Source organism: Camelus ferus, chromosome 9 (assembly GCF_009834535.1).
Source record: "Camelus ferus isolate YT-003-E chromosome 9, BCGSAC_Cfer_1.0, whole genome shotgun sequence".
Classification (NCBI taxonomy): domain Eukaryota; kingdom Metazoa; phylum Chordata; class Mammalia; order Artiodactyla; family Camelidae; genus Camelus; species Camelus ferus.
The window spans coordinates 30,937,343-30,954,992 of record NC_045704.1 but is presented as its reverse complement, the minus strand read 5'-3'; the positions used below and the strand labels follow the sequence as shown (position 1 = coordinate 30,954,992).

Below are 17,650 nucleotides of genomic sequence, written 5' to 3'. Positions count from 1 at the left end.
AGAGTGTTGTGGGGTGGAGGTTGACAGGGAGATAGGGGAGGCCTCTCTGAGGTGACATCTGAGCTCACACCTGGTGCAAGGAAGAGCCGTGGCAAAGTCTGAAGGAAGGTGCTCCAGGCAGGCGGGGGAGCAGCCAAAGGCAGCCAGAGCTCCTGCAGGTGAGCAGGGCTCGCAGGTCGGCAGGGCTGTGCAGGCACAACCTTGTTCTGGGTCCTCAAGCTCCTGCCTTTTAGTTGAAGGGGAGCCAGGCCCGTCTCAATCCACTTGGGGTCCAAAGCCCCTCGGAACCATGCACACACACCAGACCCTCCCATCTGTCTGGGAATAGACTATAGACAGCGGCTCTTTCCAGAACTCTGGAGATCCAGGACACAGCTCAAAGCAGGGACCTGGGCTCGAGCTGAAGCCTTGCCTCCTCCCTGCTCCCCCGGAGACCAGCCGAGAGACAGGATGACCCAGGTGACCTCTGTGGGACCAGGGACATCCCCCTGCAAATGAGTCACACTCAGCTCTGAGTCTTGCACTTCCCCTCTGTGAAGTAGAAACCATGCCACCTGCCAGACCACCCCACAAGGTGTCCAGTCCAGAGGGGACTGTGAATGCAAAAGCACCTTAGTTTGAAATGACACTGAGACAAAGCAAAACAAAAAGTGCTGCAATGGGCTACAGTCAAGACAGGCAGGGGGACTGGGGTCCTGGCAGTGAGTGACTTGGGCCCCACCTGAGGGTGCCATTGGTCTTGGTGAGGTTGCTCGGGCTGTGGCCACAGCAGTCCCACTGCCAGCATGGGGAGATGTTGAAGAGCACCAGGTAGGCCACCAAGGCCACTGTCAACAGCACGACCTTCAGCTCCAGGCTCATCCGCAGGAAGACAGAGCAAGCGATGAAGGCCAGGATGCAGCTGCAGGTGTAATACTGGGAAGACAGGGATGTTGGTCACCTCACTACCTCCCGTCACCAAGAGGCACCTCCTGGACCAGTGGTCACCAAAGGGAGGGGCACCTTTAGCCATGGGGGAACCTGGGAAGAGCCAGTGTGTCTTCAGCATCACTCTCTTGCCTTGTTGACCTCCCTTAACAAAGAGCAGGCAACAGAATTTAAAACGTTTTAGTATTGTGTTGTTTTTACTGTATTCTTATTTCTAATTATGGCAAGAGAGCTTACTTCAAGGGATAAAAATGTACTAAATAAAACTGCAGGTGGGGTGTGGCTGTGACAAGGTCAGGGCAGTGGTCTGAGTTCTGCCATGAGCTGGCCCTTCCCAAAGTGCATCTCTGCCCGTGTTACTCTCCAGCTCAGGATCATGCTGTGGCTCCCCACTACCCGTAGAATAAAGACCAAGTTCTCACACTCCACTCAGAGCTGGATCAAACCTACTTCTGGCTTCATCCTCAGTTCTCCCCCACCTCCTCCCCATGAAGCACCTGAAACCTACTGTGTCCACTAGCTGCCTCAGCTTTTTCTCACTGTCCCTTCTCCCATCCCCCCATCGCATAACTTTCTGCCCTTTAGAGACCAGCTCAAATTCACCACCACCACCCTCAAGTCCCACAGCCCTCATCCTGTCCAGGAGGGCGCTCCCACCCGGCTCTACCGCCTGTGAGGCAAATGCATCAGCCTCTGTGCACCCGCTTCCCTGTTGATGCCGTGGAGGTCACGATGGGTGTGGTCAGGAGACAGCCACCAGCAGAGGGTGCTCCCACCCTCTCACCTTCGACCCAGCATGCCAGCACCCGGACCCCTCGGCCCACGGGCCCTGGTTTCTCGGCCTCCCCTGGGAGAGGCTGGACTCAGCTCTTCCACACCTGTCCACACAGGGGCCATCCCAGTGAGGACACACTCACCGGGAGGAGCTCACACAGGGTCCTCTCCCGGCTGCTGGCGGCCCCCTGGCCTGTCTCGTTCCCAGCAGGCAGCACCGGGACCAGGAAAGGCATCAGCGGCTACAGAAAAGACAGGTCCCCATGAGGTGTTGTCCAGGGGCTCCGGGCTGGGGATCTGGAGGAGCCAGAGGGCAGGGCCTGGGCCTCCATGAGCACCGTGGGCAACTCCCGCCAGGCCCAGCTCTAAGCTTAGCACAGAGCCATGGAGCCCCGACTTCCCACCGCAGCCGGCAGCTTCAATGCGGAGAGAGGGTATCAAAGGAAGACATGAGGACGCCACCCCCAGAGCCCTGTCCCAGAGGCTGACTCAGCGGGAGAAGGTGGGAGCAATGTTTTCAGTGAGGTCCCTTCTCCCCAGGTGATGCTGAGGGAGGGGATCACAGAGTCCAGAGTGCAGGGGGCGGGCAGTGTGGGAAAGAGGCACTGAATCCAGATGTCAGAGCTGGGGGGTCGGGCCAAGACAAGTGCCACCTCAGCATGGAGCTCCAAGCCCGCCCGAGAAGCAGGCCCCAAGCTCATGCTCATGCCCAGGAAACTGGGTCTCGGAGAGGCTGGGCCGGGACCTCCTCCCAGGGGGCTGAGAAGAAAGACTGAGACGTTCACGAGGACATTGTGGCGGCTCAAGACATCTCACCGTATGAGCTTGGCCGCACAAGAGCTCTAGGGGCGCCAAGTCCTCATGTGACAAATGCAGGGTGAGGAGCCCTGAGCTGCCAGACACTCCACAGGGCCCGCCCATGGGGCTCTGGATACGGTCACGCCAGATGCCATTTTTAGGCAACAGGATTATAGGATTCTAGAATCTAGCTCCCAGGGTCAGAGACTGGCTCCCTCCCCCAGGAAGTGTGCACGGCCCCAAGGGGTCCTTGCCAGGCCTGCCTTCCCCCACCCCCAGAACCCACCAGGTTGACGACGGCGATGGTGAGCAGGCTGCCGACGGTCAGGACAGCCAGGGACACCCGCAGCAGGGGCTGTGTCTCCACCCTCTCAGAGATGGCTCCGAGCGTCCCCCAGGCCGGGCAGCACCTCTGTGGAGTCACAGGGTCGAGTCAACCAGCACCCGCAGCTGCACCCGCACCCGGAGGTGAGGGAGAGCCTGCTGGAGGCCTGGCCAGGGGGCCCCCAACCCAAGGGCCCTGAGGGCATGAGAGCTTCTGAGACCTCCGCTGGGGAGAGTCAGGTGGTGGTATACCCCCAGCCTGGAGCTCAGGACACATGTGGAGTGCAGACAGAAGGGACATCCCCACCCCTGGGGCCGGGGACAGCCACAGCCACTTGGGGACCACTAGCACCTAGGAAAGAGAATCCTAGGAGAAGCCTCTGAGCACTCAGCAGATTATCCTGGAGGTCAGAGGGGCAGAGCTCACAGGGAGGGGTGGGGGGTGGGGGACACCAAGGTGGGGGCAGGGACAGTGGGGCCAGGCTCCCACCACACAGCCTGGCACCCAGTCAGGGGCCTCCCCACTCACCAAGAATTTATCCGCAAAGCACAAGCCTAGCACCAGCCCCAGCACGCAGGCCACCAGCCCAAAGGACACACCCAGAGCTGCCACCCTGGAGGGGACGGAGAAACACAAGTTCTAGGGGACCCTCTGCCCAGGGCCAAGCCTCAGGCAAGCTCCCCATCCCCACCACCTCAATTCACCTTCTGCCCCCTCGAAACAGCTACCTATACTCAGCCAAAGGGGAGCCTCTGAACACCATGGTCCAGCTGCCCCACCCACAACACACGAAGCCTGGCCAAGACTCCAAGACCAAGGTCAACATCACACCCCCCTTTCTGGGCCAAGTATATAAGAAATGGGTGACTGTACAGCCTTTAGGCTCCTGTCTGGCACATAAGTACCATCTGAAAGTGTTCCCTGTTTCGTCTTTATTAACCACATCCTAAACCACAATCCTAGTGGACCCTCTGGCTTAACCACCCTTCCAGAAGCCACCAAGTAGCTGACCTTACTCCCTCCCTGCGACCTCAGCCCCCTGTCCCTGCCCTTGCCCCTACCAACAGAGCCTTTGGCAGAAGCAGGAAACTCAGCAGCTCCTGTGTCCTGGCCCCACACCCTGAATAAGGCATTAACCCCCGTGAGCCTCAATTTCTCACATCTAAGAGAAAGATGGTGATGGCTACGGTTTTGGGGAGCTGGACCTTCTAAGGCCCTAAACACCTAAGGTAAGGCAAGGGTCACAAACTTAAGTGCCCACAGGGCCACACAGATAACAGGTGACTTTGAAGGTGAGAGGCATCTGGGAGTGGGGAGGCCTGCTGCATGCCATTGAAATAAAACAAACAAACCAAAAACACCCAACCAGGTTCCTGGGGCTCGAAGGTATAAAGTTACTAGAGTTACTAACTCTAACAGCAGCCCTGTCCTGCCAGTCACAAAGCCCCTTGCAGGTTTTCTAGCAGGTTCTGCAAGGTCACCACCCCTCCTAGCCTGACCCCAGTGGGCTTGACCACCGGCCCACCCCGCCACTGACCTGGGCATCAGCAGGACGTGGACGAGCAGGATGCAGATGAAGACAAGGCTGGCACAAGCGAAGTAGTAGCGGGCCCGGGGGATGGGCGCCAGGCGGTACTGGGGGCGACAGACACTGTGAGGGGCGGCTGGGCCGCTGAGGCCCCACCTGCAGGGCCACTTGCTCCGACCCCTTCTCGGGCTCCACCCTGGCTCCAGTTAATCATATCACAAAAAAAAAAAACTTACACGCCCTCCTTGACTTCCAGGGGACAATGTTACATTATCATGAACAAAAAATTTTCATTTGTTTCCATTTTGCAGTTTCTGGTGTATAGTCAGAGGGGATACCTTCCCCTCCCCTACTCCTCTCAGATCTCTGCCTTTAATTCCAAGGTCCCTGAAAAGCCCGTGTCTCAAGTCCATGGACAAGAGACAAACGTGAGCTATGGGGCTGCTGTGACTGGGGTTAGTGGTGGGTCTGTTCTCACCCCAAACCAAGGAGCAGGGCCAGGCCTGAGCCCCGAGCTGCCAAGTGGGGGACCCTGTGCTGCCTGGCCCTCCACTCCAGGCACCATCTCAAGATCTCAGCCCACAGGGCTCCTGCCGTAGATGAGCAAACTGAGGCTCAGGGAGCCCGGGCCACACAGCCAGTGGAAGGCCTGCCCGGTGGCTCTGCTGGTCACCACACCTCCCTCCAGACCCCACGCTCCCCGTCTAAGGAGCCCCTTCAAGCCTGGAGGCTGCAATGGCCGAGAAGTCCCAACACCAAAGTGCCTCTCAGATGGGCTATACCTGAGGCCAAGACACCCTGAAACCTGAAAGTCTGTGAAATGGGTACCAGTGCCCACCTTGGCCAGCGGGGTGAGGGTGGAATGACATACGTGTGTGCCTTGGATGTTGCCAGAGCCAGCAGGCACTCAACAAGTAAGTGAGTGGCCACCAGCCAGCAAAAGCACGGCGCTACAGCAGCCAGACGGGAGGGCTAGCCAGGCCCCGTCAATGCTGAGTCTGCGTTTGGGGCATTTCCTTAAAAAGGCCAACGTCGTCAGCCTAAGGTGTGCGCTGGCCAGTATCAGCTGAGGTCCTGGCTGGCACTTGAAGGGAGCAAAGTCTCCCAAGCCAAACGGGCGAACACGCTAACAGGGACACGCCAGGTTCAGAGGTGAGGTGGACAGGAAGAGAGCCCAAATGGGGCTGGACTGAGCCCCGTCCCCACCCCAATGGCAGCTGGCACGATCCTGCAGCACGCTCCCTGAGCTGACCTTCTGGGGCTGTTTGCTGCCCCGTAGCTGGGACCCCCACCCCACCTCAGGCCTTGGATCCTCCATTCCTGGGGCTGCTCAGAGGTCCTCACCTCTCGCTCAAAGCCCTTCTCCAGGAATATGGACCCAAAGGGGTAGAAGTCATCAGACTTGGAGCAGCAGGGCCTGTGGGGCAGCAGATACAGACAGTGAGAGGTGGGGAGAGTCGGGGAGAGTCGGGGAGGAGACCCAGCCTCAGGAGGGGAGTGGGAGTGGGGAGAGGAGTAAGGGCTGGGTGGGGGCCACCCTCAGTGGGGAGAGGGGAGCGGTAGGTGGAGGACCAGGCCTCGCCCTCAGGAGGCAGCACTGTGGACACAGCTGGACCTGGACATGAGGCACGAGGCAGGCCTGCGCACACAGGGGTCCATATTTGAGGGGGACAGGGGCAAACAGAGGTCTCAGAGCCTCACCTCGTGGAGCTGAGCCCCTCGATGGCTGACAGCATCTCATCATCATATGAGTCATCCTCTGACCGCCCCTTAGGGGACGCACTTCTGGAATCAGACACCCACAATGGTATCACCCCAGGGACCCATGTCCACTCTCCCAGAGGCAGGGTGTGGAGCAGACGATTCACCCAAGTGGGGTTCCCAGAGCCTCATGCAGGATAACGGAGGGATATGTGGGTCCCACTGAGGCCCAGAGAGGGCAAGTGGAGGCCCAGAGAGGGCAAGTGATGGCCCAGCATCACACAGCATTACCCAGCTGGCCAGCAGCCCAGGAAGAAACAGAGGGCAGACTCCTAGCCTGCGGTGCAAGGCCTTTTCCACTAAACCTCAGAGTTCCCTCCCACTGACTCTAAACCCCACTACAGGGTGGGTACACAACAGGCACTCAATCATTGTTATGATCTGGTTGTTAGAAACACTCTGAGCCAAGCCACGACAAAACCCAGGGTCAGGGCTGGGCCTCATGGATACGCCCTCCTGGACAGAGGCTGGTCAGGGTAGCCTGCCTGGAGAAGGTGACTGGGACAGGACTTGGTCAGGAAGGCAGGGGCCAGGGCACGTACCTGTCAGGGATCCGGTGGCGCCGCAGGGGGATGGCCTGGAAGGGAAGTAGGGGGAGGTGGTTATTCTCCAGAACTCAGGGCCCTGATGCTCGTCCCAGGACTGGGCCTACCAACCTCTGGCACTCTCAGATGCACAGGCAGGGTACTGGGGACTGTGCAAGCTGCAGACACCCAGAACTGAAGCTGAACTTGATCTGGGGAACCAGGAGGCCAGGATCAACCCCAGCCACCCCAGAGCATTCTCCAGGTGCCTGCAATTCCCCATCCTACAGGTGGAGCGAGTGAGGTGAGGCTGGGATGGAAGGCCACCCTTAGCATGCGCTCTCCTGGCCCCTTCTGGGGCCCCTGTTCCCAGCTCTCCGGGAGGAGGGGTCCTACCTTGGGCCTGCGCCCATTGGGGACAGGGTTCTCACTGCTGCTCACACTCTCACGTTGGTTGAGGTGTGCGAAGGGCCGCGCCGCCCCCCAGGACTCCAGGTAGCGGGTCATGCGCACAGACGCCCGCATCTTCAGGGCCGCATCCCCCTTGTTGTGCTTGTGGAGGTGCTGGCTGGGCGGGGGTGGCTGCTGGCTCTGCGGGCAGACACAGACCCGGCCTCTCACCCCTCCGCTCTCAGCCAGGAAGGGGCTGCCACCGGCATCCTGCTCCCCGAGAAACACAATGCCACCCAGAGCACTGGCCCATCGGGCAAGAACGGGAAATGGCCAAAAAGAAATCTGCTGGGTCTGCAGCCCTTTGGGGACTGGAGGAAGTCCAGCGTGCTACTTGGCTGGGCTCAGGGGGAGGCCCCAGCTCAAGGTCCTGTCCCTGCCCCAGGCCGGGGAGAGACTGGGGGTCACACAACTGCACAGTCTCTCAGACCCTTCTCAGCTTCCAGGGCAACAGGCAGGGTAACCTCCTCAGCCCGAAGGCCCCACTCGGCCTGTGAAGCTCCTTGAGCCTGAAAGCTTACCCGCCCCTCCGCGTCAGGCACCCCGGGGAGATGGCGCCCAGGGAAGCCACAGGCATCCTACCCAGCCCACCCCCGTGTGGCAGGCACATGTCCCTCCTGTGGGAGCAGCAGGAGGAAGAGAAGTGCTAGATGCCAACCCAGAGCCCCCACCATGGGGCAGCCTTCCAGGGCGTTCCACCCGTACGGCCTGCAACCCACAGCACGGGTCTGCTACCCGCCACGTGCCTGCCATGGCCGTGCCAGGGACACTGTGGCTCAGCCAGGCCCCGAATGAGGAGCCCAGCCCTGCCTCCCTCACCCCAACACCCCCAAGAGCAGTAACACACCTAGGACCCTCCCCAGCTGGGGAGGCCAGGCAGGACCAGAAAAGGCAGAGGGGAGAGGAAGACCCCCAAGGCCTCCAGAGACAAGCCTGGGCTGTCTCAAGTCCCGCTGAGTCTGCCCTCCAGCAGTCCCTGTCTCCTGCGACCCCACAAACCCCCACAGGGCCCAGCACCTAGAGCCACAAGCACTCGCTAAGCCGCAAGCAGCAACTTTCCTGGAAACCTCTAGCCTCCTTCTGGGATAGAAACATTTTTAAACCCTGAGCTGCGTCTGTCTGCCAGGCCAGAGGGAATGGCATGGCATTCAGCCCTTGTGAGGAGAGTCCTGAGAATGTACCTGGGGTGAGGAACCCCCGAGGGGCCCGGGGGGGGGTCACATTTCTCAGTCTCCCCTTCCAATGTCATCAATTCTGCCTACATGGCACCCAGCTGTTTAAGTTCAAGGTCACTGGCACTCCTCTCTTAGGGCAGGGGGACAGACACCTGCCCCTGAAAATGAAATGTGTACTGAAGACCCAGGCTGGGGACAGGGAGAACACCTGTGACCTTCACCGGCCACAGGCACCCCCACAGCCACCTCTGCACACTCGTCTCCGAGGTCCTCACACACGTAAGCCTACAGAAGCCAGGGCTGGGCAGGACCTCCCTGTCCACCACGGGAGGTGCGCCTGAGCATCCTTGTGGTGTGTGCTGTGCAGTAGTGAGAAAAGATGAGGGTGGTCTCTGTGCACAGAAGAGAAGGTCTCCAAGCTATGACGTCTGGTGAAGAAAGCAAGTACATGCCGGTGGGGGCCGAGCTACAGCAAAGAGGCAGACAAGGATCTCCATCTACTTATATGTGCACAGACACCTTCCAGAGGAAGGAACTCAACCACGTGGGTCCCCTTTACAGGGAACGTGCTGGCTGCGAACAAAGACGCGCGGAAAACTTTCTACAACATGCCCCTCATGCTTTTTGAATTTTCAACTATGTGAATGAATAAAATTAAACAACGAAGAGGGAGGTAGGGGTGCCAGATAAAATACAGGATGCCCAGTTAACCCTGCATGAGACACTTCATTCATTCACAAACTACCTGGGCACCTGCTCCATGCCAGGCATTGTTCTAGGCACAGGGGTGGAGCCTAGAGAAGAAGGACCTCCACCCTGAGCCTGCCCACATGGAGCTCACACTGACAATACACAAGTGAAAAAGGATGAACGGGAACACGGGGGATGGGGGAGGAGGGGTCTGGGCAGAGGGAGCAGCAGTGACTCCCTGCTGTGGAGGATCCTGCAGTGGAAAGAGCTTGGCAGTGGAGGGACAGGAGGATGGCATGGGGCTCCGAGCTGTGGGGACAGAGTGAGGGGCTGGAGGGTTTCCATGATGATGGGCGGGGAGCAATGTCAAGATACCCAGGAGGCGTTTCCCTAGGTGCTAACTCAGCATCGATGACCACCAAGGGCACCCTGGGAACGTCAGCAGGACAAAGCCTGAGGGGGTTGGGGAGGCTCACAGGCTGGCCCTCTGCTCCCCAGGAGACTGGCAGTCGGGCCAGCCCTGCGGACGGCTAAGGCCAGAGTGAGAGGGAGCTGGAAACGGCCAGCCGTGGCCGACATTCTTGAGTAAGCCCCAAGGATGATTCACCAAGGGCCTCCAGACAAGTTGGCCTCCCACGGGCAGGAAAGAATGGCCCCTGCAGACGCAGTCAGGCTGGGGGCAGGACCGGGCCCACCCACCTAGAAGCAGCCCCACAGCTCCCCCACCACAGGGTCCCGAAGAAGGCGGGGCTGATGTAGAAAGTGGAGGCACCAGCCAGGCAGGCGGACACGGCAGGTCAGAACCCGGGACACACAGAGTCTCCTGCCCAGTGACCCTGGCCATTCCTGGCTTCCCTGACTCTCGTCCAAAGCATGTTTTTACAACGTGTCTTTTGAAAATCTGGAAGATTAGTGACAACCTCATAGAAAATAAACTAATAGTGACTACCATTTCTAGAATGCTTATGATGCACCTAGTTCACAAGGAGGGCTTCACTCAGCTTTTCTCTTCTGAGGCAGGCCTGCTGTCATTCCAATTTCACAGAGAAGAACACTGATGCCCAGAGAAGTCATCACATGGGGCCTACAACATACCTAGTGACGGGGTGCTCACTCCTACCCCGGGCAGGTGTTTTCCTACCTCTCCACGGCCTTGGAGAGGAGAACACTCTCCCTCCAAGGGGGCCACCCCCCAGGCGTGGGCCCAGCACAGTTCCAGCCACCCCTCCACGGCCCACCACGTCAGAGCCCACGTACCCGGGGGTCGATGACCAGGTAGGTGCGGATGTTCATCTCCTTCAGGTAGGGGTCCCGCTGCTGCCCGTGCCCATCCTCCACCTCATACGCCTTGTCCAGGTGGTTCAGTGTTGCCTCTGTGATGTGCACCCGCCTAGGGGAGACCAGAATCAGACAGCAGCAGGGCCCAGAGAGGGCGAGCACCCACCCAGGGGTGCACAGCGGGCAGGGCCGAGCAGGCCGGAGCCCAGGCCGGCTTCCCCCACTTTGAGGTCACTGATTCCACTTCTGACTCCACCCTGACCCCCGCCCCCAGCCCGGAGTCGGCCCCCGGCGTCTGAACCCACCGCCATCTGGCTGAGCCTCACCCAGGGACTCCAGCCGCCTCCATCCTGTTGGCCAGGGACACATCGTGGGACCACACGTCGTACTGCCACTTGCGCAGCCCGATGACACCGCACAGCACGTTCCCCGAGTGTATGCCCACACGCATGCTGATGTCCACACCTGTGGCCTCCCGCACCTGCCTGGGGCAGAGGCCAGTCACCCCACTCCAGCCACGGCTGCTGGGGGGGCCTGAACCCTGGACAGGTGCGAGGTCCCAGGTAGCGGGTGTGGCATGGGGCATGGGGCATGGGCAGAGCAAGGGTGTGAGGAGCGTGCGGGAACAGGGCAAGCCCAGCTCACAGGAGAGAACATTCTCAGCCTGAAGGGTTGCCTCATCAAAAAAGGACGAGCACCCCGTCTCTGGGAGTGTGCAAATGGATGTGGCTGCCTCCAAGCTCAAAGGCTGTTAAAAGGAGAAGGAATTTCCAACTGTCACTGGTCACTCACTGTGGCTCTTGCTGAAGGCCCTAAAATACTGTAACTGGGTGTTTTCCCCACCTGGCAGCCCCAGCTGGGGTCTGCAGAGGGGTCCAGGCACCACCCCAAACTCAGCAGAAACAAAGGACATGGGGCCAGCCTTGGGGGGCCTTCTACACCCCACCATCTCTAGGAAACAAGAGCACTGAGAGTTGCTAGCACCACTCAGTACAAGGAAACCCAAATTAGAGCTTTCCTGGGGCACAAGGCACCCCCAAACATGAGCAAGGCTCCTGGGTCCCTTTGACATGTGGGTGAGGGCCCAGGGAACAGCTGGTGCCCTGTGTCCACCCACACCAGGCTGGCAATGGACTGAGGCTGCCAGAGTCAAAGCCAAAGGAAGCAGAGGGTCCTGCATAACCTCTGCATGACCCAGGGACAAACTGACCCCCGGGAGGGCGGGGCACAGCCCGAGGTCGCATAAGTGGGGACAAAGAGCCAGGTTAGGACCCAGACCACTGACTGCCTGGCCAGTGTTTTTTCTGGTGAGATTCAGGAGGAAGACAAGCTGGAGATGGGTGTACATCGGGAAGGGAGTGTGCCCCTTCGGGCAGCCCAGCTGCACCAGCTTTGCCCCGAACACTGGTTGGTCTGGCCAAGCCCACCTGGCCCTCCGCCACCGCTGGACCAACACAGACCACAGCTGCTTGCGGCTCCAGAGAGCCTCACGGGAAGCTGGGTGTTGGTGGCAAGGAGCTGAGGGAGGCTGGGGGGTCTCCCTGCAGCTCTGAGGGTCAGTCCCCCGACTCCTCGGTCTCCACAGGGGCAGCAGGAGGCAGATGGGGGCTTGGGGCCAGATTCTGAGTCTGCCAGTTCCCCTGCTGCTGCAGAGGCACGGTCTCCGGAGGAAAGGAGCCCAGCTGCCCATCCTCAGGCCCCTCAGCTCTGAGCTTCTGAGATTCTCTGGGACTGGGAGTCCCAGGGCGCCCACAGGGAAGGGTGCAAACACAACCTGCAGAGTGGTCCAGGCAAGCCATCACCACTCCCTGAGCTCCAGTTCCCTTATCGGCAGAGTGGGAACAATGCGTTCCCCACCACGCCTTGCGGAGCAGGAGGGCTCCATGGCAGGGACAGCCCCAGTGCCTCGGGCCTGCCCGTGGTACCTACTTAATGGCCTCACACATGTCCAGCCCCATCTTCACACAGTTGCGGGCGTGGGTGGGCAGGGACACGGGCAAGCCTGACACGCAGTAGTAGCAATCCCCCAGGATCTTGATCCGCATGCATTCGTTGGCCTGCAGGGCAAGAGAGAGGCCTGGTCAGCAGATTGCCTGGGTGCCAGGGACCAGCCACCTCCCCACACCCCCCAGGGTGAGCCAAGCTCTTTCACGGCCAGGGGCTCTCTCCTGCAGCATCAGCCACCAGTAGCTGCCTCTGGGCCTGGTGAAAAGGTTGGAGACAGGGGCCCTCCACAGGAGCCCTCCACAGGAGCCCTAAGCAGGCGTCAGGGATGAAAGAAAGTGTTACTGAGGGTGGCCATCTGAGTGACTCTGGGGAAGGACTACCTTTGGTTCATTCACCCAATGAATGAGCAATCTACTGAGCAATGTTTGAGCAGCTACTGAGTGCCCTGCCCTGCCCCAGACACTGGGACGCAGCAGTGAGCAAAATAGAAAACAGTCCCTGCAGCCAGTGGCAGAGGTGGACATTAAACTAGATAAATAAAACCTATAGATACCTGTGACAATAAGTGTTAAGAAGGAAAATGAGGCATGGGAGGGAAGGGAAAGTTCCCAGGAGGCCAGGGAAGGCCTCTAAGTGAAGGTAACATTCAAGCAAAGTCCTAAAGGAAACAAAGGAGAAAACCATGCCAGTATCTGGAGGAAGAGCAGTCCAGGGAGACGGAAGCAGCATGTGCAAAGGCCCTGAGGCAAGAAAGCTGTTTGAGACATAGCCCAGCAGTCAGTGTGGGTGAAGTGGAGTGAAAAGGGGAGATAGGGACAGAGAGGTAGCAGGTGCCATAAGCTAAGTGATCAGCAGATGCCAAGGTGACTCAACAGATGGCCATGCTGCTAGGTACACAGGGTTTGGGGGGCAGATAGGAAAGAAGAAGGTGGGGAGAGAGGCTGGGATCACATAAGAAAATGCACATGGAGGGGAAGGGAAGGCTCAGGCAGGCTATCTGAGTTCTCATTTAGGGTGGTGCTGTAGCCATGAGACCCCCCCTTTAGCCCCTGGCAAAGGTGGCCGCACACACAGAGGCCATGGGGGCGCGGTTTTAGAGAATAGGAAGGAGGAACTGCCGCATAAGAGCTCCAGTCTACTCCCCACCCCACCCCTCACAGAGGCCCCGGCAGACAGCCTTGCCCTCTGGCTTCTGATGTCAGGGAGGCTGGGGGTTAGAGCAGTGACGCCCCAGCTCCCTGCTGCAGCGTTCCAGAGGGCTGGCTGCCCCCTCCCCCAGAACCAAGACACACTCTGTCTCCAGATCCAGTGTCCACTCCCTGGCATGGCCACCAGGCCTGAGTGGCCACCCAGCACCAATGACCAGGCCAGGCACCAGGAGCAGCCCCTTGCTAAGCCCTCCTTCGATGACCCAGCTGAGTGTGTGCCAGCTGCTTCCCGCTGGGCCCCGTCTGGCACGTGCTGGGTTCTGAACGGCCTAACAGAGGCAGGTGAGGACAGTGCTTTCCTAGAAACCAGCAGGAAGCTTGGCGAGGGCCAGGACACCCAGGAGGCTCAGGCTCAGGCTCAGGCTCAGTCTCAGGGCGCCACTGGCCTTATCTTCTCTAGGGCCAGGCACAGGATCGCCCTCTGGATCCAGCCCAGCTGTCAGCTGTCGGGATTTACAGAAGGCCACATTCCCCAGGCTGCTCCTCCACTGTGCTTCTGACACTTACAAACCGGAGAAGTTGTGTGAGCGTGCTGGGGGCAGAAAGTGCCTGAGCCCAGAAGCAATGCGGACACCTCTGAGAGCAGGCCCCAGCTCTCACCGGGAGGCTACAGCTCTGGAATCTGATTGCCAAAAGGAGAAAAGGCTGGGTCCAGCCCTGCCTGTGTCTGCCCAGAGACTGGACACTCAGGCCGGAAGACTGGCATCTGCCACAGCCTCCCTCCTCCCATTTGTCCAATGGGGCTGCCTCCTGGGCCTGCCCCGGAGGGAGAGCTGTGTCCAGGGAGGCAAAGACAGGTCCTTGGGCTTTGTGGCAGAGAAAGGGCTAGCTGTGGCCTGAGAAGCTGGCTCCCTGCCCCCTATAAGGCCCAACCCCTAGGAACTCCCACCTGCCGGTTCGGGAGACATCCTGAAGGAAGGAAGCTCCGAAGGAAGGCTCCAGGAGCCTCTCAGTCCACACCACCCAGAGGGGACACTCCTGGCCAGTGGTGTCCAACTGCAGTTTGGTTAACCCCATGACGGGAAGCTCATCCCCTGATATGCGGCCCACCTCTGGTGAGGCAGTCTCTCCCAAGATTAAGCAGCTCTGATTGTGAAAAAATCTTCCTAACATGGGGCCAGAACTTGCCTCCCATCAGGTTCTAGACCATTGATTTCCACGCACGGAGTCACTTGGATGGCTCTTATAAACTGTCAAGGGTGTGGGCATAAGTACTGGTGATTTATTTAAGCCTTCCATGGGATTCAAACATGCAGCCAGGATGGAAAGCCACTGCCCTAAATCTTACACTTGGGTCTCTACTTAGTGGCCACCACTTCCAGGAAGCCTTTGACCCCCGGGGGCTGGGCTAGGCACTCCCCAGTCCCACCCCCATACCCTCTTCAAACCACACAGCACATAGGCCAGGGAGCAACTTTAGGGCAGCCCAAGGCCCACGTGAGTCCAGGGCTGCCACTCAGTGCGTCCTGGGACCATGCAGTAAATTAATGAATAACTGAGGCCCCTCCCCCCCAATACACGTGCGCGCACACATGCACACACACACCCTGAGCTGGGTGCTGCTCATGAAGACAAAACAGTAAGATCCCAGCTCAGCCCCGTCTGGTCTCCAGACCTCTCCCACCCTGGCTGTACCCTGGAGACTCTCCTTGCCCAATGCCCTCCCCTGCTACTCTCCCCAGGGTCCTCAGGTTAAGTCCCACTCCTCACCTCAGCCCTCAAGTCCTTGCATGTCTGACCTTGTGACCTTGCCCCCTTCACACTCTGTCCCAGTCACACTGAGCCGCTTTCACTGCGTGGGCAAACAGAGCTTGCTTTCTTCTCCAGGCTTTCTATGCTGTTCCCTCTGCCCATAACATTGTTCCCTTTCCTCTTCAGGTCTTTTTTAAGGTTTCTCAAACTTTAACGTGCATACTATTCACCTGCGATCTTGCCAAAAGGCACATTCTAGTTGAGGCCTGGCATTCCACAGGCCTCCAATGCCTCTAGGGGAGGCTGAGGCTGCTCACCTTGCATAGTGAGGATGGAGCCATCTCCTCGTCCAGGCAGCCTTCCGGAGCTCCCGAGTCCCCATGCATTCCCTGGTGTGTACTGTCAGTCTCCCTAGTGATCTCACACTCTGGGGGACAGGATCCTGGCAGCCTCGGCCACCACTCAACCCCCACTTCAACCATGGAGCGTTCAGAAGCATTTGCTGACTGAAGGCTAAAATTCAGCCCAGACCTCCCCATGCCGATCTCAGCATAGTGCTGGGTATGGGACATCCCATGGATGTGGTGCAGGGGCTTCTGACTTTACCATCAGCAGAGGGGAGGGAGCACAGGTCGGCAGGCTCACCTTGGCGATCTGGTCGAACTTGCCAAAGAGCTCGTTCAGCACCACCACTAACTCCTTGGGGGAGCAGTCGCTGGCCAGCTGTGTGAAGCCCACGATGTCAGCGTAGAGGATGCTGGGATGGGGTGGGGCCAGTGGGAGTCAGGGCCAGCGGAGCCCCTGAGCATCCGCCAGCCCTGTATCCAAACACCCCTGTGAGCCCTCAGTCTCCACAGGGATGGAAGAGAAGCTCTGGCCATAAAGACGAATTAAAGTTCCAGAGGCTTCACGTTAAAGCAAACTCCAGTTTGTGGGGGCCCTTTGGAGCCCTCAGTCCCTTCAGAGCCCTTGCTGCAGATGACTGAACGGTGCCCTTACCTGCGGATTCTCCAGCACCCTGGGACTTCCCTCCTTCCCCATACCTGGACTTAACCTCTGTGCAGACTTCAGAACTAAAGCCCTGGTAAGATGCGACCCCACACTCCCTCCAGCCGACTTCCACACCCAGCACTTTCGCACATCTAGTCCTCACACTGACCGTATAGGACCCCTAATCTACAGATGCGCAAATTGAAGCTCAGGGAGATTAAGACTTGTTGGGAAGCCAGAGCTGCAATCTGCACCAGATCTCCCAGCTCTAAGTCTGCAGTCCTGGATGGTCCACAGCACAGAGGCAGCGGGCCAGGCAGAGGACCTCCAGGCAGAGGAGCAGGGGGAGCTCACAGCACCTACAGCCACACCTCCCTTAGGCCGGCACAGCCAAGCTCCAACAGCCCCTTCGATTCAATCAAAGACAGGCGTCAAGGGCCCCTGGCAGCCACCGAGATTTAGGGGGGCTTCATCTCCTTTTGGGGGACCTGTGCCCTTTGAGAATCATCTGAAAAGACCCTTTTCTTCTCAATAGTCGTGTTTGTGCTCAGAGTTTAACAATTTGAGGGGGTGGTAGATGTCCCCAGAAACCAATCTAATCTGACCCCACCCCCCCTGGGGAAATGAGTAGGAGGACCGAGGCCCAGAGAGAAGCCTGGATTACCTCCCCCCAGTCCCTGTGTGGGCTGGGGCCTGGCCTCCTGGTAGGAGGGCAGGGGGCCACCTGCCCGAGACTCCCCAGGAGACAGTGCGCACGGGCCCAGCCGGCCGCCCACCTGACGTTCTGGTGCCGCTTGACGTAAAGGCTGTGGAAGTTGTTGTCGGGCAGGTAGTGGCGGTCCCCGTGCTCCTTGAGCCGCTCGATGATGGCTAGCTTCATGCCCATGGAGATGTGGGCCGGCAGCACGGACAGCAGAAGGTTCTCCTGCACACGGGGCACAGGCGGGCGGCGTCAGGCCCCAAGCGACCTCCGTCCTCTCTGCCCTCCTGCCACTCTGCCCGCCACGCCCCACAACACCACTGGCCTACATCCTGCCATCAACCGGGTGGGCACACACCCTCCCATGTCCCCAGCGGCCCCCAAGGTGAGGCCGGCATAGGTCTCCAGCCACGTGCCCCACACAGATGCTGTTCAATGAGCACGTCCTCAGAGAAGGGACGCCGGGTGTGGGGCCTGGGTGATGGCTGAGGGCGGGCAGGGCCTGGCTGTGGCTCAGGGGGAGGTGGGTCCCCACCTGCTGGCGTTTCTCGATGCGCAGCTTACGCCGGATCTGGATGCACTTCACAGTGTAGGTGAAGAGGTCGCGGGAGGCGTCCTGCATCTGGTGCTTGTGGAAGGCGCCCGTGAGATTCCCGCACAGGAAGACCACAGCATTGGCCAGCAGCTGCGGGCAGACCAAGCAGGGCTCAGATCTGGCCCGGGCCAGGCCCCCGGGACACTGGTCCCCCTGGAGGGCTGGTGATGGCACCCGCTCCCCATTCCCTAGCCTCCAGTCCACTCGGGGCAGGCAGGGAACCTGCAGCCTAAACAGGGGCTGGTGGCCCAGGGAGTCACAGTGGTAACAGCACCAGGACTTAGGCCT

General features: G+C 59.5%; 1 protein-coding gene across 9 annotated transcripts in view; it reads right to left on the bottom strand.

The window, feature by feature from the left end:
- ADCY7 (adenylate cyclase 7) overlaps window positions 1-17,650 on the bottom strand; it is a 61,832-nt gene that overhangs the window by 6,423 nt on the left and 37,759 nt on the right. For 7 of the 9 annotated variants that reach the window (XM_032486270.1, XM_032486272.1, XM_032486273.1 and 4 more), the window contains 15 exons: window positions 17,303-17,452; window positions 16,844-16,992; window positions 15,723-15,834; window positions 12,160-12,287; window positions 10,557-10,715; window positions 10,210-10,342; window positions 7,034-7,228; window positions 6,656-6,690; window positions 6,054-6,137; window positions 5,697-5,769; window positions 4,362-4,459; window positions 3,353-3,437; window positions 2,786-2,911; window positions 1,845-1,943; window positions 722-915 (listed from right to left, as the gene is read on the bottom strand). In XM_032486270.1, the coding sequence (XP_032342161.1) occupies window positions 722-915; window positions 1,845-1,943; window positions 2,786-2,911; window positions 3,353-3,437; window positions 4,362-4,459; window positions 5,697-5,769; window positions 6,054-6,137; window positions 6,656-6,690; window positions 7,034-7,228; window positions 10,210-10,342; window positions 10,557-10,715; window positions 12,160-12,287; window positions 15,723-15,834; window positions 16,844-16,992; window positions 17,303-17,452 (1,820 nt within the window). The remainder of the gene's footprint in view (window positions 1-721; window positions 916-1,844; window positions 1,944-2,785; window positions 2,912-3,352; window positions 3,438-4,361; window positions 4,460-5,696; window positions 5,770-6,053; window positions 6,138-6,655; window positions 6,691-7,033; window positions 7,229-10,209; window positions 10,343-10,556; window positions 10,716-12,159; window positions 12,288-15,722; window positions 15,835-16,843; window positions 16,993-17,302; window positions 17,453-17,650) is intronic. The other 2 variants (XM_032486275.1, XM_032486276.1) reach the window with 2 other exon arrangements.